Below are 22,260 nucleotides of genomic sequence, written 5' to 3'. Positions count from 1 at the left end.
TTACTATGAGCATAAAAGAGACAACATGAGTAAAATCTGCAAAACCATGCATAACCCTGTCCATTTTCTAAAGTGAGTTTGGTCATTAGGAATCTAAACCACATAAACACTTCTGAAAATATCAGGTCTATAGAGACCTCTACAGGGCCTGCATGCATTCTCTTTTTTACCCTTTACTGACACAAACTGAATTTAAAAGCAAACTTTAAACTTATCAGTCATACTCTTCTGAATACGTATGTGCTCTTCAGTTCTACTCTCAAGTATTCTGGAACAACTGCAATCAGAATCTGACTTCATGCATTTCATTTTAATGGTTCTGTCATTCTTTCATCTCAAAAGTCACCAGGAAATAACCTTAAAGCTTGTTCAACCAGGCCCTTAATTTAGCATATTCCAACACAATGATTAACATAGCTCCTGCTTTCTTCTTATATAAAAGCAAAATTAAAAACAATGTAAGCTTGACCTGCTAATAACAAAAAATGAATTATTTTTCCCAAACATGCCTGTCATAATCATTAGAGCTGTGTAAATGCAGAAAATTCCTCCAGTCCAGTTTATAAGGTTTTCTAAATGTACTGTTTGCTCTCAAATGGCCAGCTCTGTCCCTGTCACTGTTTTTTAAGTTGCAAGGCAGAAGAGGGTAAGCCTGCTCCTCAATACCAATGTTTTATACTGGAAAACTCCAACACACCTGTAGTCTACAGTGGTGAGAGTTTTTGAGATGATGGGGTATATGCAGCAAGGAAGATTTTCAGTACAACAGATGCAGATAAGAGGGGTCGGAGACTCATGGCTCCATTACAGTGCTGACTTTAATCTGGAGACTGCTTTTCCATACATAGCTGCAGTTGAAATCTATATGCTTGTTTTAAAGTCTGTTATCCCACTGAGTGTAGCTGAAACATTTTGTCTGACCTAGACAACACAGTAACATGGCATCTGTACCTCAGCTTTTTTGCAAACAGATGTGGGCTGGAAAGAGGAAGGGGACTGAAGGGAAGCTAAGGCTACTGAGGAAGGTACATTCTCTTATGTTCAGTTTTAGAATATCCTAGGAGAGAACTTGTCTGAATGACTTCCCTTTACTATGTATTCAGCAAAGAAGCTAACAGGAGAAAGCCTGAGACCAAAATCACCAGACAGGCACAAGCCCTGCCTGTCTCTGCAGAATTTCTCTCCAAATGCATTCTCCATTCAATTATTCATAAGGAACTATAATTAAAGGAGAAAATGCAGTAATACAGCTTTCCAAGAAGAATAAAAAAGAAATTTGCACAGCTTCAGGACCCATATCTCATGCATCTCAAGCATATTCAAGCAGATTTGATTTCCTTCTCTGCTGTGAGACTTCAAGGAGCAGAAGCAAGCATGATAGACCAGGTATGGACAGGGCAGCTGCCTGGGCTTGTAATTAATTCCAAATTTTTAATTACAGAAAAGGGAAGCAAACCCTTAGCAAATACTACTAGAAGTCTGCTAGCGGTTGGGGTCAGGGAACTCACATTGTCGCTGAGTAATCCACTCCTCTTACACATGCTTCTGGGCCTGCCTTTTGGAAACCCGCCTGTCTGCATGGCATTGCTCCAAGCCCATCCCTTCCAGGCCAGCCTCCCTCCTGCCTCCGTGTAAGGCTACACGTGTCAGCAGCCTGAGCCCTCCCTCTGCTGGGAAACGACTTGACCGGCTGCCAGCTCCCAAGAGCCACTCGCTGCAACTCCCCATTCCTCTCCGGGCTTGTGCAAGCAGCCCTCCTGACACTGGTGTGCTTACGCAGGTTGGGTGCTCTCCAAGGGAAGGCTGCTGCGGAGGCTGCGAGCAGCAGATGGGCTGGAGCTTCTCTGCTGGCACGGGTAGTCTTTCAAAAACTATTCCATGATGCAATTCATTGTGGCTCACTGAGAAAAGGTAGATCCCTTGGCTGATCCACTGCTTGGCCTAATAATGAACTTGGTGAAATTAAGGAGAGCCCTCCTTCTTTCTTGCACCTCCCCTCCCTGTGCTCACCTGCTCTTTGCAAGCACCACCTCAGCCCTGCACATGATGCAGTCCCCTCCCAGACTCTGCAGGAGCTGCGTGAGTACGCTGCCTCTAAGGATGAGTCTGAGAGGCAGGAATGCCCCTCGTCCGGACTAGCTGGCCTCTGTGCAGCAAAAGGCATAGCAGGAACTGTTGCTGTTTTTACCATCCGCCTTGTCCAGAGAGCTTGCACTGGGGCAAAAGGACCAGCTCTCACATGGACTTGGGGTTCTTCAAGGGATGGGCAGAGCACAGCCGGCTGCAGTAGTAGGACTGATACAGCACATGAGGGATGGCAGGAGAGGAGACAAGAGCAGACAAGAGCAGACACTCTCCTGCCTTCCAGTTTCCTCCCATACAGGGCCACCGGGGGCTGGTACGGAAGAGAGGTGAGCAAATGCCTTCCCTCGTTCCTCCCTCTGACCAGCCTCACCTACAACCCTCTGGATAGCTTGCTGCCTGGCATGCATCTGTCTATCGGTTATCGTTTTCAGACTATCCTGCCCATGTCAGGTGCCAGATTTTCTAGTAATTTAATAGAAGATGCCACAGAGATAGCCAAACATTAGTCATGTGGACTTTGCTCGCCTGTATACCCTCAAACGCAGAACTTATTTAGAGACATGCCCTAGTCACCAGTATATTTTTGTTAAAGACAGGAATTTCTTATAACAGTAGTATTATAATGGGTCCTACCCTATTAAAAAAAAAGTCATAGCAATTACATTTATTTTTAAAATAAGAAGCAACCACACACAGGCATCTTTCACCAAATCCAAACCTTTCAGATCGTCAACAGAATTAGTACCTAAGGCTATAATAGACAAGGGCAGAGAAGGGACCTTGAAACTACATAAAATGAAATAGATGATTAAGAATTAAATTACAATAAAGAAATTCATACAAATGCCCGAACACCTCTCTTTCAAGGTTTGAAATTTCATTAAGCCAGAGGCATGTGTATCTGGGACAGCTGCAGGTTTTTAGCTGCTATCTGACCCACTTTCCCTGGCTGCCATTCTTACTGGAAACTGCCAGGAACAGCAAAGGCTAAGACTCTGATAAGGCGCTCACAGTTGGGACAAAGATTAAGTCTGCCAAGACCGGGAAGGATACACATTCCCAAGCTTGACCCAGGCCTCAAGATTCAAACCCTTCTTCTAGTAATTCTCTCTTCAAAAGACGCTTTTTTTCTGTTTTGCTTTTTCACAGCTCCCTCAAGAGCTCCCTGTCCTGTAGCATGATGGGCTTTGCATGCAGCACTTTACTCAGTCTCATCTCAGGTTCTCATTCAGATGATGTCCCGTTTGACTGAGTTTATAACAGTGCTCCCCAAATATCACTCCTTCCCTGTAGCGGCTCTCTCCCCTACCGTATGCATAAAGTTTGTGTATGGATTGAAATGAGCAAAGGCATGCTTGCACTGGGGAGCTCCCAAGTGTCATAACAACGGCAACATTAGCACTGCATCCTCCTTTACAACACTACCTAACGAATCCTACGCGGGGAGTGAATTACATTATTAGTCTCTTTCTCATTTTGCAGTGGGAGAAAGTTGAAACAGCTGAAGTAGGCAGGTTAACACCACCACCCCTGAGACTGCAGTTCTGCAGCCCTGTCACCCGGGCCTTGCTAAGACCACTCAAGTACATTTCTTTCTCCATCGCATACTCCACGTGGCTTCTAAATTAAAGGCAATGTGGGAAGAGATGCATGAAGATCTTCAGCCTGTGTCATATGTAACTGGCAGCTAGACTTCTGCTGATTCTCCCTGAAGCAAGCAGTGATTTTGCCCAATAACACTTGCTTTTTCTTTCAATGTGTTAAATCCCCAGATCTTCTCTCCTAGATCTCCTTCATCCCTAGATGCTTCACTCCCCTAGCAGAGGATGGGTTTGGAGTCTCTAAAAGCTTCTGCAAGTTGTCACTTTAAGAATGACTGCACTGAAAGGTGACAAGCCCTGACTAGAATTTAAACCTAATGGCTTTGTCCATCAGGATAGAAAACTAACTAGTAGGCCAGAGCATGTCTTTTCAGTTGTTACTGGCACATGGAACAGACACAGCTGGAGCCTCTCCTTTCCGAGGTAAGCTGAATCTGAAACACTATATAATTAAAAGAATAATCAACAAAAAAATACCCAAACCTGTAATTATTATAAATTAGCCAAAAACTCCTGCCACATACCAAGCAGTTTAACAAGCACTCAGCCTCACCAGACCATCGATAGATTCATTTCTTATCTGTAGCAGTCCCTTTCCCCGGAGAGGCAGGACAAGCACTTACAGAGATAATACATGCTCAAAAACAATTGTGGTACTAAGTAGGAACCCAAGGTTAGCACTCACTGTGTCACTGTAACAAATGCAGGCTTGTATTCTCCTATTATAGTACTGATCTTGCAGCTAGATTTGAATGTTGTTGTTAAAATGCTCGGCCCTTCTCCCTTCAAAAAATCTGCTGGAACTTTGGGTTGGTAGCTATTAGAAAAGATGAAAGTTTCTAGCGTTTCCAAGTTCATCTGATTAAGTTTGAATTATCTGAATGTGAAAAAATTACAAAAAGTCCAGCTGAGTTTCTTCCTAATGTGCAATTATATGCTTTATGAGGTTATGATTAGACCAGTGTCACATCTGTCATGAACATAGTCTCTTGCAAGGATGAATGCCTAGAAAAATGTTAAGAAAAACCTCACTGCATAACTGAGCACTCCCAGGGCCCAATCTCCTGCTATGCAGCTCCTCACCTTACTCAGAATGAAATGCTACAGGCCAGTATTTGGAAAGTGTATGTTCGAATCATGGTGTTTAGGTAGAGCAGACTCCAATTGCTCCTCTCTCATTCTACATCTGGGCCAGCTGTTTTGCCAAGCTGTATGTTATGTTTCATCAGAGAAGCAACAGACAGAATGGAGGAAACCTGCAATTTACTAGTGTGAAATCCTGGAGTTTAGCCCTCATTCAGGACATGCTGATTCTGTTTCTTTTTGGTGGAAAAGTTACTCAAGTTATTTGCATTTCTGTTTCCCTACTTTCCTCAGAGTTGCAAGGATGAATTAACCTTGGAAGCTGTAAATTCCTAAAGAAAACAAAGTATTACTTCCATACACCACAGCACCTGGTCAGAAAAGCATGGGACTGTGATTACAAACATTCACAGAGATGGCTCAACAAATGCACTGCCCTTGCAACTGCTATTTTCAAGTGACAAATTTCACCACAGATTCTTCCCATATTTGTGAAAATGATTATAATTCTTTTATTTCTTTTTAAGTGTTGAGAAATTGGAAGCCTTCGTTGCCCAGGCAACATTTTCTCCACAGCGTAAGGAAGCTACTGTGAAAAGCACAACTTTGAAAATGATTTATTTTTTATTTCTATGCACTTTAAAAAAATTCCACAAGAGCATCACTAACAGAGACAGTAAATCCTGATCCTAATACTGATGGGAGCAATTGCTCTAACTTGGGAAAAAAATCACAGATTTCATGATTTTCACACTAATGCATCCACGGCTTTTGATGATGTTGGGAGTTTTGCACATCCGTTGCCAGCTCTGGAGAAAGTAAGTTGATCATTTCATCATGAATATTTACAGTTCTTGCAATTTAACTCCTAACTGCACAGAAAATAGGAAGCAGAGGCCAAGAGGTAGTACAGAGCAATAATACACTGCAAGGATCAGCTTTCATTTAGTTTGGGAGCTTCTTCCCTCTCTCAGCATGCAAGAATAATTTTGAAAGCGAAAGCTGTATTTATAAAGTGCTTTAATCATTCTGACCCTAGTCCAGCCATACACTTAGGTGTGTGCTTAATATTAAGTCCATGAGTATTGTCACAGAAATTGTGCCTGATTTTGAAGCTGACAGTAAGTTCTTTGCTAGGCAGCGCTTACAGAGGACTGATGGGCCTGGGAGTTCATTGTGATTCTAAGCCTTCTCCAAGCCACCCTCTGTCATCATCTGCATCTGTGCAAAGCAGGCACAGAATGGCTACTGCTAACACACACTTGTGGAAATGGTGACAAGAAAGCAAGATCAGTGGTGACAAGGGCCTCTTCATCTTCCACTTAAAGAGCAGTGATCAAATTAAAATCCATTCGTGGGTTTGCTTTTGCTCCCCATGAGAATCTGATTTTTTTCCTTTATATGTAGCTGTCAGCTTCAAAGTAGCCTTTACTCACGTGGATTATTAAAGCAAAAACAGCACAACTGCAATGACAGCAAGCACACAATGTAATGTGAGTTGTAACATTTTGCCCCTTTGTGCTCAAGTCTTCTCACTGTTTCAGAACTGTTATTTGTCTTTGTGTACATCCCCTTGCCATTATTTGGTAAACAAACCAGAAACAAACTACTGTTGTCACTACACAGCAATAGTCATTTTTCACTGTACAAATATTTCCATTTTATAGCTGGCTGTAATTAAATTGCTTATTCTTATGTCAAGACTGAAAATAATGCCCCCAATGCTTTCTCTGCACTTGTCTCCAGAATATGGCAGCCCTGTAGCTGGCATCAGTGAGATTTAAAACGTCTTATTAAAAAGCTCCCCTTATGAACATCATATTAGCAATATAAAAAACACTTACAATTATGAGCTTTTCCAAAGTGTATTTTAGCTGCTGTGCTCTATTACACAGCATTCACTGATTCCTCACCAATGGGCAATCATGAAAGCGATTTTAAGCCATTTCCTTTACCTCTTTGCTACTGTGATCCCAGCCACTACAGCAAGCTATGAGTTCTTCAACCAAAAAACTCTCAGTGATCGCAATCCTAGATAGATAATCTCCACAGCACTGAGCAAAAAAGTCATCAGTAAGGCTTTCTGATTCCATACAGAATTTTGTTTCCTGTTATAGAATTCTCTATGCAATGAAAAAAGCTAAATGCTACAGAAAAGGATCTTATCCTCACAGAGAGTGCTGCATTGCAACAAACGTATGGTACAACTAGTCCGTCAGCCTGTTACCATCAATGTTGTGACCAGAAACATCAGAAGAAAGAGGGCACAACAAACCACTATGCAGAATGCTGCACTTTCCTCAGTGGCCCTCTCAAATAATCTAAGCAATATAAACCAGAGACTGATTTGAGAGTCTGAAGACAGAGGTGATACACTCACTTGCAGTACTTTTCAAGTTTTGCATTAATTGTACCAATTTTGGACATTCCTACTTTAAAAGTGAAAGTCTATTCCTTTTGAATCTTGCTAGATTTTCTATGAAGTTCTCCAGATGCAACGAGTAGTTTCTCTAAAACCTAATATCTAAAAATTGCCTGCCCCAACTGAATACAATCTGCTGTGATGAAGGAAGAGACAAAGTAAGAAAGAGGGAAAATTAAGAGCTTGCTCTCTACATCTGTAGTCAGATCAGTGTCCCCATTTACCTCAGTGGAACACGTACATCAGTAACAGTTACCTAAATTAGTAAAGATGATAGCATCAAGTCTTAAGTTTCTATGTAAAGGACTCACTCCTGTAATTCCTGGATACAGCACCTGAATCAGTGGGCACTGATGTCAATAGGAATCCGTTCATGACCAGGCCCCTCAGGCTGTGATGTCCCTGTAACTACAAGGTAGAGAAACCAGGACCTGGTAGGATCAGGCCCAACAGCAGAGTTAACAGTTGTATCTCACATTCTGCTTGTGTGAAACCCTCAGCTGGTTTCCACAGGAACAAAAGCTGTGGTTTCTATGGTAACTGTTTCACTTGGCTGGCTTTTACAGATGAAATCTTGCAGTGGTGGCAGCGTAGGGTGCTGCTTTCTTTAGCCTACTGCCATGGATGGGAAAATGCAGGTCACTGCACAACAATATCATTGTCAGCTATCAGAGTAACTGCTTTATCACTGCCAGTTTCCATGTTCTAGGAAAGAAATAACACTCACATGCACTCAGGAGTGTTAGGTATGTCCAATTAAAATCACCCACGTGAAACTACATCCAAACAGTTTGTACTACAGCAGTTTTTCCATGGGTCTTCATGCAAGCCCTAACTCAGTACAGGATTATGGTCTCACTTTCCCTAGAGATAATGTAAAATTGTGCAAGGCTTGATCCAAAGTTATGAGAGGTTGATGTAAAGGCTCATCTGTTTTGAATCAGGCTGTAACACTGCATAACCGCTAAGGAATTCACAACCTGTGTTTTCAATAGACAATCCACTTTGAGTCTAAGAGATGCTGGACACAAGCAGCTGAAAAACATTTCTTACCTGACAGTTACTTGGTCTTACGTACGAAATAACATTTGTGTTCACCGTTGTCAAAGGATGACAGCCACTGCTTATTGGCACTCCTAAGAGAGAAGTCAAATATAGACTTAACTCTGAGGATCACCCCTGACCTCTCCATGGCCAATGTGAGACCCATGGGTATGCCTAACGCATTACTGACTACCTGGCTAGAACTGACCTGTCAAGCCAAATGGAACTTCCCCAGCTATGCTCAAGAACCTCATGTAGTCAAGAAAGCTTCTTTGGTGAGGGAAGAGAGGAAGTGGAAGGAGCAGAACAAAGACTTTAGGCTGCCACTGTTCTCAAAGCTTTACCTGAGCATTGAAATAAACACAAAACTTGCAAGACAAAACAGAGAGGCCATCCTACTCTGCTCCTAGGCCTGATACACTACAGCAGGCTGATCTGACCACATATATAATAGCTACCTTGTAGATACTTTAAAGGAGGTTAAGCAATCTGCAGTGTGGTATGAGTGGTCGGGTGTAGGTCTATCTACAGATCTCACAGTCGTGACCGGTCATTTGTCAGCAGCCTCACGACCTAGCTTTTCCATTTGTTTTAACGCCTGGACAAGGAAGGCAGCCAGAGTTTTGTTATATTCTAGGATGTGACTTCACCCTCGCATGCATGTGTAAGCATGGTGTTTTCAGGAAATGAGCAAGTCATTTGCTGCCTTTTCTGCAAGTGACCAGAAAACTGTTCCAGCAAAGAATTTGTGAATTGGTGCATCCAGCACTATTCTCTGTAGTTTACAGGAGAGCTAAATAGATAGAAATATTTCACAGCATAGAAAATCTGCTTGGAGCAAAGAAATAATGGGGAAATGAGAACATGCACTACTGTTATTAGTTATCTACACATTGTTAGCACACAGATCTTGAATAAAAAACACATTGGGCCATAATCTCTGGAACAAGAATATAGCTGAAACATGGTTATATGAACAGGCCAGGGCCCAGCCTCTTGCAAGCACAGTTCTCTGAACAAAGTACACATATTTACTAGGCTAGAAGGTAAGAAGAATCCAAACTAGGAAGTAGGAAGATAAAGAACAAATTTAGAAAAAAAAAAAAAAAAAAAAAAAAAGCAGTGACTGCAATACACAGTGAAAAAACAAAGCAGGACAAGGCATAGCCACTCCCAGCACCAACCACCAAAACCATGCTGGCATTTACCAGCGTAGCAGATATGTTTTATTCCTTGATATTGCCTTCATGGTTAAGAGCAATCCAATCTTTAGAAAATATTCAAGTATTATTTGCAATGAGAAGGTGTTAAGTTTGTTTGCATGTTTTTATTTATTTATTTATTTTTAATCATAATAATCATTCAGGAAATAAGTGGAACAATTGCAATGATGTTAATGATGGGTACCCAAAAGTACTCCCAAGTACTGCATTGTTTGTGACTTGGAAAATCACCCAAACTCAAAGTAGCTTAATTTGTTTGACATGGTAAATGTATCTGTGGTTTAACTCCAATAATTTTCCACGTATTAGGATAAAGCACATTGCATTTCAAGGGTCCATTATTAATGGCAAAACTGCAGGATTTTGGACTCTTACAAACCTTTTGTGCAACTGCATGATGATGCACAGACAACAGTTCTGGAAGACATAATACAGTTATGCTTTAGAGCTAAAGCCAGATGTCTTACTGTTAGAGATGAGGAGGATATAAACCTGGAGATATATTATCATCATATCTACTTGCTGCAGCACTCTTTGTTTTTCTTAGAGGCATCTCACAGTGACTGCTGTGAGAGACAAAATACAGTTCTGGATGGATCCTGAGTATGGTACTCTCTTTGTTCTTATTTTTATAAATTTGGCTTAGTCAACAGGCAAGATGTACCAATGAGCTTCGTATTAGAACATAAATATTCCCAAGGTTTTTGAGCAGCGGCCACTGGGGGACATGTAGATGCGGGTTTCAGTTGTAACACGAACATGCTTCCTATAAACACAATTTTGGCAGATGATGGCATTCTGACAACCATATGCTAGTGGAGAAGCTTTCTTTGGCAGAACTACATTCCCTAACAGAAGAGGAGCGAAAACACCCCATCTCCAACAGAACAAGTGGAGTGTGGGGCCTCCCACACATCTCAAATGCATCAGGGATGCAGAAATAAGGTGCAAAACCTATGAGATTGACAGCCTTACTGCGTGCAAAGTACTGTAGGCAGGACAGGCTGACTCAGTGTCCTCTGCCTGGAGGGGGAGGTAAGGCTCTAAGTGTGAGCAGAGCAAGGGCAATAGTTGCATTGCTTATGTTTATAATCTACTACACATAAAACTCAGGAAAAGGTCTCAGAAGACTAAGTTACTATGTCTTTCTCTGTGATTCAGAGAAAGATATAGATCCTCCCATGCCACCGTTGTTCCTCAATTTCTCCACTGATGCAATGAGGTCAGTGCTAGTCAGTCACATCATGATGGCTCTACCTACAGCCCACAAATCAGGTCTAGGTCATAAAAGGCTTTTGGTCAACCTGTCTCTTCCACTGCTATGGCCTTGAAAGCAAAGGGAACAGATCTCAGGACAGCATGCAAAGCCCAATTTTTGCACCTGTGCAAGGCCAATCTTTGCCTCCATGCAGGAAAAGACCTTAGGATTGCAAGCGCTTGTCAGCTCAGCAACCAAGTATTTCCTGCAATGCCTGCACATGGTCAACACTGAAAATCTCTGGAGTACGTCACAGAGGTGGTTCAAAAGCAGTCACTCAGACTGCAGTGCTGCAAAAGCTGAAGCACCAAAGTACAGCAAAGCTCCTGAGCACAGCTGAGAGACTGCTTACATTAGTAGGTAAAGCACCACAAAATTATCAAAATTACAGAAAGGTGCCAATTACTGGTGATGAGGAGTTCTGAATTGCAACAAATACTAAAGTAAAAAGGCAGATTTTCACAAGAATTTTAAATTGAAATTCAGTTTTATTTACGGTTTATTCCTATTTAAAAGTTTCCCTTGTTCTCAGCTGATTAACATTCTGCAAACTCACCTAACCTATATAAAATTAATATCACCATTCACAGTGCATGCACAGAAATAAAATAATGTAGAATGGAGTTAAAAGAAACAGGTGCCTATTTTGCTAAATTTTACATAGGCCTTGAGTTGCCATGTTCTTCTAGCATTCCAACATGCAAGGCTGAGTAACTTAGGAATCTCCTAACTATCTCTTTTTAGACTGACTATTGTCACTCAACAGCATCATTTAGCTATTTTTGAAAATTTATCAAAAATTGAACTTGACTGAGATGCAGACCGGCTAAGACATATTATAACATTTAAGTTCAAAGGTCACTCCTTTATGATTATACAAATTAAGATCTAGTAGACTATTCTTCTCCCTGGTCGAGCAATTTGCAGAGAAAAATACTATTTTGCAATGATCATCTCTGAAGCATCCTAGAGACTGATCTCTTAGCAGCAGCTGCCAGCCAGAGCCCCCAACAATGCCAGGTCACCTCGTTAAAGACAATGCCCTAGGATTAATAAGAACGTGCCAGTTACCTAGAAACACGTGGCTTGGACACAACCAGATGAAGCATTTTAGATGGGTAAGTTTGTTTGCAGAATGGGATCGTACTTCTTTTAAAGATATTTTTCACTCAAATATTTCAGGACTTTTGTGAAGAGGAGCAAAATAAAAACTGGTCTTTCTAAAACTGTAGGAAAACACAACAGTGCTTAGGTGTTGGGAATTGGTTCCCTAAAATACAAGTACAGTGAATAATCACATATCTGCCCAACAGATGGCACCCAACTTGCACCTAATTTGTATAGAATAAGAGTACAGGTCACTTGCCACCTACCTTGCTCTTTCAACCAGAATTGTAATTTTCAAAGACTAATTGCCCCCAAATGCTCTTTTACATGGATCTGAGCAGCCTAGATATTTGGATCACGCTGTATCTCAGTGTGACAGGATCAACAGTCTTTATGTGATATCCTCATTATCAGAGTGCAGCCTACGCTTTTTTCTATAGGTGCTGTATTGGCTGCCTCTCAATTAGCAGCGTATCACCAGTAAAAGAAATGGTAAGTAGTCTACAATGAAAGGGACATTCTAAACTTAAACTTCATTTTGTATGTTTAACTCCTTGTGACATAAAAGACAATTAAGACTGCTAAAAGCAAAAGAATTGGGGGGGGGGGATAAGAAAAGCTATTTTTCTGTTTTTCTTAAATAATGCATTTGTCAGTGTTTTGTGAACCAGTTTCATTGTTTCACCAAGGTCATCCCGTTTCCCCACAGCCTGTGTGGATCCTTCCCCACAGTAATAGTGGTGAGAGAGAGGGACAGAGAGAGAAAACGAAACAAAACATCACAGTTGCACACAAGAACGCATTCTGATAAAACCACAAGAATTGGCAGGGCAAGTTCCCAGCACAAACTGGATCAGAATCACTATTAACTTTTGATAAGTAACAACTGATACAAAGGGAGACATTTAAAATCTTACTTACATTTCCACATCCCTGAAAGTATATTTTATCAATATTTCTATCGCATCATAGTACTGCTGACATGACAACAAGAGATTAAGTTGATACCAACTTCCTGCTGCTGTACTATAAAAAGTTTCAAAATCTCCCTTTTATTATTTTGTAGTTGACTTATATGCCTGGCAAGGCTGTCACTGACATCTACGACTACAATCCATTGCATAACATGGGCTGAACTCTGCTGCACTTAGGCAGACACTCACAATGATTGCTGCTCTCCTGTAACTATTTGTTAGTAATTTAACAGGCCAATAACTACTTCACTGTAATTTTAGAGTGTATCAATGTACATATTTGCTCTCTGCTAGTCAGAGGACTAGAAGTCGAAGGAGTCCAAACAACCCTTAAAGATCTGTACCATGGGGCCCTAACCTCTTCCCAACGATGCTAGGAGGGAAAAACAAAAATACAAAATAAGCGGAATGGTTATGCTGTTCTTGTTTTTGTGGTTTTTGTTTTCCTAAAAAGAAATCTGAGGGTCACTGTCTTCTGCATCCAAACACTGCATGGAGGTTCTCTTTTATCTTGAATTGGAAGAAATTAGTTTCACTACTAGTAGTGATTATCACAAAATTTTAAAGGTGGGTGACTTCTGTGACATTAAATGTAAAATAAAGCCTGTGTAATCAAGCTGTACTTATTACCACTTTTGTCATGTCATTTGCGCTCTTCTCTCCCATGCCTGCTCTCTGATCTCACAGGAGCACTAGCACCTGAAATAGACTCCAACAAAGCTCACTTTGAAACCCTGTATTATGTTAGAATTAGAGGCTGGTTTGGTTTTTAGAGCCCTGAGTGTTTCTTTAAACTGCTACTTAAATGACAGCAGTATGATAGATGTAGAAATCCTAACAATCAAAAAATATGAAAAAGCTGTAATTCTGTTTTCCCTTTTCGAACTCAAGTGTATGAATCACAAATGAGACACTGTACCATCCTGTTTGCCAAAGATTAAGAAAGAGCTTCCATCCACTCAATGTCCAAACACTAGGCCTTTAAAGAGTTCTATTGCATGATGTGTCTTGCAGCCACTCCTGCAAATAAAGCCTATCTGCTGACTGCTGTGAGGGTGGAATCTCCCTTCAAGTAGATTATACTACAACTGGTAAGGGATGGCTGACGATTTGACTTCTAATGTCCAGAGCTGCCTGAGGGCCCAAAATGATTTTGGCTGATGTACCAGCTAGAGTAGTAAACTCCCAATTCAAGACGAGAATCCAAAGTTTCTTTTATTCGATGATTGTGCAAGTTATCAAAAAGAAAAACCATCTATCAGTACAATCTAAATGAGGATTTTACCCACAGAACCGTTAGGCCTACACACACTAGGATGCCATCCTAGCTTAATGCAACAAGCCTCTTGCCATTTAATTCAAAAAACATACTACACATGACTCTCACTGAAACTTTAGTAATAAATCTCAGCAAATGATAAATGGACACAGAGATTTCTCAGAGGGCTTTAGCCCAGTCTTTTGGAAGTCAATGCAAGGTCCCTTCAATAGGAAAATAGTTCCTTTTACGGGCAATATGATGGAGTGGATTGGAAAGTCTTAGGAGTCCAAAATGCAAAATGCTAGGTATGCTCAGAGCTAAGGGGCTGAAAGTTCTTATAGCATCTCTCAGCTTCTCAAGTTTGGGACCCCATTTCCTACATTGATGTAACTTGATGTAGTACCTCTAAAGTTAAAGTCAACTCTTCAATGACTCTACCACAAGGGGAAACTAGATTCTGCAGGTACTGTACATTCACTCTCCACTCCAGTGGAGGATCAGCCCTATAACCAAACTCTATTTCACATTTTTAAGCAGGTTTCAACTTGCTCAACTTCACTACTCAGCACTGTTATTTCTCTTCTCTTTCTGAAATCAACAGATAACACCATACCCTTGCTGGGGTATGGCCTATTGTTGCTGGTAGCCTTTTTCTGTTCGCGATAAAATCCAGGCTAATTAGACAAGACAAAAATCAATGAATCGGGTCAGGTAAACAACTTGAAGTAGCACTGCTTGGCATGTGAGTGCTGTTCGCATGAAGGAAGAACTGAAACTACTAATGGACCCAGGTTCTCACTGGGTTCGTTATATGGATAGATAAATGTCTTCATCTAGTAGCTGGCAGAGAATATAAAAATATAATAAAAATAATAATGTCACAACTGTACTTTTCAAGGTGGGGAACTTAATCAGATTCACCACCATAGTTTGGCTTAGGCATTTTGATCAATAATCCAGCCACTACAGTGCTCGAATCTAAATGAGCTTGGTTCTTATACAATAATCCAGATAGATCAGATTCTAACTTTGAATACGTGGATTTACTGTCTGTGGTTCTGCATCTCTCCCTCCATCAGGAACTACTATGCTTGTAGTGTCCTCTTTTACTTACATAACACACAAACCCTAACTTGAGCATTAACGTGGGACTTTAAAAACCACACTAGCCTTGCTCTGGTCCTCTGCACTAAACATTAGGGATGAATTATTGTATTCAGACACCAATTAAATGACTTATAAATAACCCCCCCCCCCCCCCCAAAAAAAAAGAGATACTGTGGTCATTAAGTGGAAAAACTGAGAAATGTAAAAATGTGAAATTAGATTATTTTATTTTGGTAAAACACTTCTCTAGTTAGCTGGTATGTATTTCAGGGAACAGCAAGAGGCTTGCAACCTATTCACACAAGCAGCCACATGACTTTTAAAATGCTCTGTCATTCATTTTTAGATTTCTCTAAGTACATATAACCAGAAGACCAAAAGACCTTTTTTTGCAGCAAAAGTCCAAGTGAGTGATCAGTGGGAAGACCACAGACATGGACCAAAAGGCAAATTTTCTGGTAGTATCTGTAGCTTTGTACCAATATCCTTCAAATCAGCATGATGTAGGGTAGAATTTAAATCCTGCTTCCTGAGGCAGAGAGAAATTCTAACCTTCCTGCCTCTTTTGGAGACAGTATATGACAAATTGGTCATATATATTGTAAGTTCATTTCATAACTATTTTCCATCTCTAATAGTAAGAGGTCATCCACCAAGCCTACTTGCTGCTATATGAATTGGCAAGCAAAATTAATTTCCTATACAGAGCTCCCCCTACCTGCCCCTCAATACTTTTGGGAGTACCTAAAGCAGCACACGCAGCAGTTTAGATCACAGTGCCTTCCTACTTAGCAAACTTTAAAGGATTCTAATCTTTGACTCTTGCAAGCTCTGGAAAGCTCCATCTAGTATTTTGTAAGCAGGTTATTATTTACTCAGCATTTGACTTTGGTTATAGTACAGAAATTCTGGCAAACAAACAGGACTTACAGTGTGATCTGAAATCTGTCAGGCTGTGATTCTGTGTGTGATTCTAGTGTGCCAGTTTTGGTTGTCCTGGTGTCCTGATGTTATGTGGTGAGCTAATTGCATGGATGTTGTTTTAAACTAATATGCCATAGAAAAATAACCTCTGAAAATGGAAGGTATTCAGGTACCATTGTGACAGGCAAAGGCGGAGAAAAAGAAAAGAGTCTTGCTTAAGGGCTTCAATTAGCCTCCAACTAAGATGATTAGAACATTTCCTAGGGGGGAAGGAATCCTTTAAAGTCAATCAAAACACCCAGCTGCATTAAGGTCCTGGCTACACACTGTATTCTCAGTCTTCCAGAACTTTACTTCCCTGGCCACCACAGCAGTACTGTATCCAGTACAAGAAAGGAACAGTAACTCCCACTTCTAACTGCTCACTGTTGAAAGAAGACAAGTGTCTTGTGCTAGCTTTCTGCAGAGAATATCACTTCTATGGAGCAAATGCTGATCTGCCCCAGCTGAGGACTGGGCCATGGTTCTCTCACAGTAGGTAACAGCATTTTTTCCCACTGCATGTTTTTCTAATCATTTTTAGGCATCTTAGAAACTTTCAGGTCTTCAGTATTTTACCTATGTTTTGTGGTCCATATGCGAAGAACAAAGAGGTTAGGTGGCTTGGCTCGCAGAACAGATGTACTACGGTGCAGGCTCCGCCACTTGGAGACTGAAGGCCCACTCTGCTGCTTTGACCAGTAAGAGACAATTCCTTCAACTGAAAGCCATGAAGTTAGTTCACAACACAACTGCTTACACTGCCTAAAACTGAATCACTATTTGAAAGGATTATTAACTTCCAACTGTGTTCGGCCTAATTTCCTTTGTGCAACAATGTGTTTAATTGCGGAGATCCTAATTTACTGTTGCAGTGCACAATCACAACTCTAAGGATAAATTAAAATGACAGCTAAATGGATGTTTGGAATTTAACTTTCTAACTTATCTGATTTGATACAGACACAAATATTTAAAGTCAGCCAAGGAAACAAATAGCTGGTTTCTAAAAAGTTCTAGCTGGAATGAAGAAAAAAAGGATTTCACAGAAAGAGAGACTGCAACAATTAGTAAACTGTCATAATCCTTGAAGGCACAGATCATCAGCTAACTACAGCTTCAGGGCCAGCACACTGCACTCATTCTGTGAAAGACTCATTTGGTTTGGGTATCTTCTTGTTTTCATGAAGAACTACTTCGCTATACTGCGAATTAAAATCTTTACTTTTAACTCTCCTTTGTACAATTCCCGTGTCCTCTTCACCAGGGAGAGAGGCAAACAAGCCTGTTAAGTGAAACATGCTGAATTTGGAATGTGATTTGTGGTACCCTGCAGCTGCAGGAAAAAAAAAAAAAAGCCTATGGAGATACAGGGCAAAGACAGTCTTTGAAATGTTCCGTGTGGGTGGGTGTGTTAACTGTATTTTTTACTGCCAAGAAGGCAATGCTTCTTTTGTTTTTCTTTTAATCATGACTAACCCTGTGCTTCCATCTTTAAGTCAGGCTGGGATTCATCTCATCTAGCCATAGCTGCCAGCTGATGTCCCAGTCCAGTCTGCGGTCCCATTTAGGCTCCCTTCATGATCAGTTGGGACAGGTGAGGAGCATCAGCAGATGGTTCATCTGTGGGATGAACTCCCCATGTGTGTTATTTTTGTTGAAACAGCTTGAAGTTAAATTCAAAATGAAATAAGTAAGTCTTTTTTTAAAAGTCTGAAAATTCAAACAAGATTTTTAATAATCTGTTTTTCAGGCAAATAAACACAGCTGTCTATTTTTTAGCACAAGTGCATGTCATGATTCAGGCTAAATCCACAGCAAAACAAATACCAAGGAAGATATTCTGCTTTCTGGATACTCCCTGTTGTTTCTGAATTAAAATGATCGGCCGCAAGAGACACTCTTGCTTCTGTGCAAAAAGCGGACAAGAAAATCACTGAGAGCAGCAGACGCTAACGTCAGCGAGGAGGTTACACAAGCCGCACTGGCCCAGCAGAGCCCACCCACCCACGGGAGCTGAGGCAGCTCCTCACCACCTCCTCCGGCAGGCGCAGCTGCACAGCGCTGCAGCGGCCTGCACGGCTCGGCTCGCAGCCCTGGGCGGGCAGTCCCGCTGACGCTGGGGGCTGGCACTAGCCATGTGCTCGCTGCACACGTGGACGTGGACGCTGGCGAGGGTGCTCTGGGCTGGAGAGAGGAGGGAGGGGAGGGCTGTGAGGTCACCGTGACCTTCACCGCCATCGTGAGCATGAGCGTGCGCCCTGATGAAGGCTGGGCTCAGCGCTCGCGTGCGTGGTATGATCTGACCCCACCTCCTCTGCCTTTGTAGGAGTGAGCCAAGTGCTGCAGCACTGGCAGATGGGAGACTGCGCTCATCTACACACAGCAGAGCAGGCTGTCCCTGACCTGATTCTGCAGCCTTCCTGATGACTACAGAATCAAACCTATTACAGGTGACGAGGCAACTCTGTCTACACAAACTCCTAGCTAAGGAGCTGGAACTGCACTGTCAGCCTACAACTTCAGTATTTTAGATTCAGTTCTTGAATTCAACATACATTTCCTAGGTGATCTAGAGCAAGTAATTTACCTTCTCCCTATCAGTTACCTCTCTTTCTCCTGCTCACTCTCCCCAGCCGCAAAACAGCAGAATTTACCTACCTCATTAGGACGAGTTAGTGATCTGATCCTGCAAAACTAAGATCAGGGGTCAGGTAGTGTGACTAACAGGCATGAAGGCAGAATGAGTGAAATGAGTGATCTCATTTTCTAATGCAACTGGTTGCTTTCTAGGAACTGAGACTAGCCAACTCATCTGACACCTGCCATTAAACTACAATCAGATGTCAACAGATACTCATGTCCAGATCAAAACAGTGTGTGTGATCTAGGAAAGAAACAACCTAACAACAGCCTGACCCTTAGAAAGCAGGCTGCTGAGAAAAGCTTTCACATACACATACAAAAAGAAAAAAGGGGGGGGATGGACAGAACAAAGGTGAGTGCTCCCAGTGGAGCCATTAGCAGAAACATTGTTTTATCTTAAGTTTCCTCATTAGTCTGGCATGTGGAATATGTAGCTCTAGTTCTGAGCATCTCAGCTCAGAGCTTGCTGGCCCACTGAGAAATAAGAAGATTGAGAGGACATCAAACTAATATTGCAGTCTACCTGTCTATAAACTCTTCCATACACTTAAGTATCATCATGAGCTTAAGAAGGTGGAGACACCCCTTTAAGCAGAGTGCCTCAAAGACATGCACAGTTCTATCAGGCTGTTCCAGCAGATCTGTATCACTTGCAAAGTAACACTGTGTTTGACCACAAAAAACCCAATTGTTTAACTACTCAAGATTCACTCTCCTCTAACCAGCTAGCTCCAAGTGCTCTGATGTGCTTTTGGGAATGGTAAGGAGAGAGGAAATGACATACTTACACAGCTAAAAATGCCTTCATGGAAGCCCTATCAGGCAACTTGGTTGGTTTATTTTTAAGACCAGGGCATTGCACATCTGAGACAAGTCACCTCACCTGTCTTTTTTTGTCGTTTCTCTAATAATCCAAGAAATTTCATGGTGTGAACAGATAGTGCAGTACATAAACTAGAACTATGTAGACAGCAATCTATACTACATCATAGTGTCTGAGACTACTGAAAATATCACGAAGTTATTAGCTAGAATTTCTGTATTTTCACTTTACAAACATGCTGCAATTAAACCACGCTGAGATTCCTTTCTAAACAGGAAGGTTCTAAACAGCAGGTATACAGAACGACACAGGCACACTTTTCTTCTTTAAGCCCCACTACCAGTACACAGCCACCTAGACATTTTCCTAAGGTGGCTGGATTAGTCAGTCAGGCCTACAGAAGTGATCACAGCATAGTTAAAGAATTGATCAATGTACAGAAAGGCAATTAGGGGTGACAGTGAAATGGGTCCTGAGTGGTAGAAACTTAAAGGAAACAAAATGATTTTCTGGATCTGTGGATACCTTTTGGACCACTGAAAAAGCAATTCACGCTTCCTAGAAGGACATGACAGGAGTTTAATTTCTAGCAGTTTACAGAGATAAATGTATATATGTCCGTAGGTAACACAGCTGCACTACTACTAAGCCTCAAAGTATTCCACAATGGATCTAGAGAACAGGGAGAGAAAGAACCAATCATCCCTACTGACATCCTCAAAGAGAATTTTAAGCTGTCTTCCAAAAGCACAGAATAAAAATTCTGCTGAAGAGCAGTCTGCTCACAGATAGATCTGCACTTGCATCAATATTCATAGTGGCAGCTAGCTATGCTAGAGACATTTCCATTCGTGACATCGTGACTGTGGACTCAACTCCCAAAAGCAAGAACAGGTGATCAGATCACTTGGTCTCTGTTAGTGTTAATGAAAGCTCATTTCTTTACTGACAGCAACCCGCTTGAAATGAAATGAAAGGCTCGTATCTTTTCCAATGCCCATTAACTGCAATACAACCACATCTCCAGAAGTGACCTTTCTAAGAAAGGTAGATTTTTTTCCTATTGTTTGTCCATCCTCTAGTGGTTGGGTATCATTAGAATTTGCCTGGTTTTCTATGCCTTGATCAAAGGCTATTGACAAGGGCCAAGACGGTCTTATTCCGAAAGCTTATGAGTAATTAGTGGATCTCCAAAATAAAAGTCAGGGAGAGTAGCGAATGTTCTGTACCTCTGACCATAGGAATAAAATGGTGTTGGAGAGATACTGAGAAAGGTGGGAAGAAAGAGAGGAAAGAAGAAGCCACTTCATTGTGGAAAAGCCCATTTGTGAACAGTCTTCAGCATGCTTTACTCCAGCCAAAATAAGACATCTTTGGCTCTTTTCACTCGCAAGAGAAAGTTACAGCTTCAGCAATCTTCCCTTTTCTTTTTTCTCAATTAATTTAACTGCATTACAGGCTATTGATTTCACAGCCACAGAGGACATCTCCAAGAACTTTTGCTGTGCTACCATTAACCAGTTTTACGAATATTAAGTATGGAAAATGTGCTGGATAAGAATAAATCAATGCATAAAGTCAGCCGACAAAACTGCTGACAGTGCCAAATACCAGATAAATAACAAGCAGTAAACAAATACTGATACATTTCACTCAGCCTGCAAACACCACAACTTAGTTTTATCCTCACTTTTTCCCAGATTCATTCTTGGTACTCAATCCATTTTAAACTTCAAGTTGCATCCCAAAATTCCTGTCTTTCCCTACCACCAAGGGCATAACCCATGTCTGTCTCACCAAAAATCTGAGACATTCAAAATCTTCATGGAAGTCTGTTTTGATTAGCAAAGACAAGAAAACCCCAGAACACACAGATTAAAATTCACCTTAGTCCAGAAAGGAGCAGTATAACTTCATACACACTGCATGTCCCTTTTATGAACAATTGAATTACCTACTTCATTAAGGTGAAAGCTATCTAAAGGCCATCACTACCATTAGCATGACTGATTTATGGTTAACTAGGAATTTCTAGTATAAGAAGATTGCCAGAGGAAAGTATACCTAGATATAAAATGCTCTGCAAATATGGAGTTTATAAATGACTACACTTGTATAGAAAGGGGGAAAACAGGAGCTCCTCCTTTCCCTTTTCCTTTGTACTACAGGAAGTAGATAATTAACTTGGTTTCAGCAAAGTTAATACTGTTCTCTGGGTTTTGATAGATAAAATGTGTAAAAATGGCAGTCAACAATAACAAGCAGTTACCCGAACGCCATACATACCTGGATGTATCGCAAGGCACTCCTTAGAACGCTGAGGTTTGAGGTCTTCTTGTCGTCTACATTGGGGATGTTGCGTTTTAATGTCTCAAAGCATTCTTTCAAATGAGCACGTCTGAAAAAAACACAGGTAGTTTGTCAACTTATGTGAGCATAAGTCAGTTGAATGGAGAGTGAAAACTTAATTTTGGCCTTAATCCAGCAAAGCACTTACACATGTGCACAGCAGCCTCTGCAACTACCTATTTGCTTAAAATTGAGCCATTTCAATCCAGTAAATGGAACAGGAGTGTGTGGCTTGAGACCTGAATTCTAGTCCTAGTTTTGCTAGGAAATGTTGTATAATCTTAAATAGAATATCTCATCTTTCTGTGCTGTTA

The 22,260-nt window shown here is 41.2% G+C and overlaps 1 protein-coding gene across 2 annotated transcripts in view; it reads right to left on the bottom strand.

The window, feature by feature from the left end:
• Window positions 1-22,260, bottom strand: part of MNT (MAX network transcriptional repressor) — a 48,249-nt gene that overhangs the window by 5,899 nt on the left and 20,090 nt on the right. For both annotated transcript variants that reach the window (XM_062592475.1, XM_062592476.1), the window contains one exon: window positions 21,884-21,995. In XM_062592475.1, coding sequence (XP_062448459.1) covers window positions 21,884-21,995 — 112 coding nt within the window. The remainder of the gene's footprint in view (window positions 1-21,883; window positions 21,996-22,260) is intronic.

The sequence above is a fragment of the Rhea pennata genome, chromosome 20, assembly GCF_028389875.1.
Source record: "Rhea pennata isolate bPtePen1 chromosome 20, bPtePen1.pri, whole genome shotgun sequence".
Lineage (NCBI taxonomy): Eukaryota > Metazoa > Chordata > Aves > Rheiformes > Rheidae > Rhea > Rhea pennata.
This window is presented reverse-complemented; position numbering and strand designations above follow the sequence as displayed.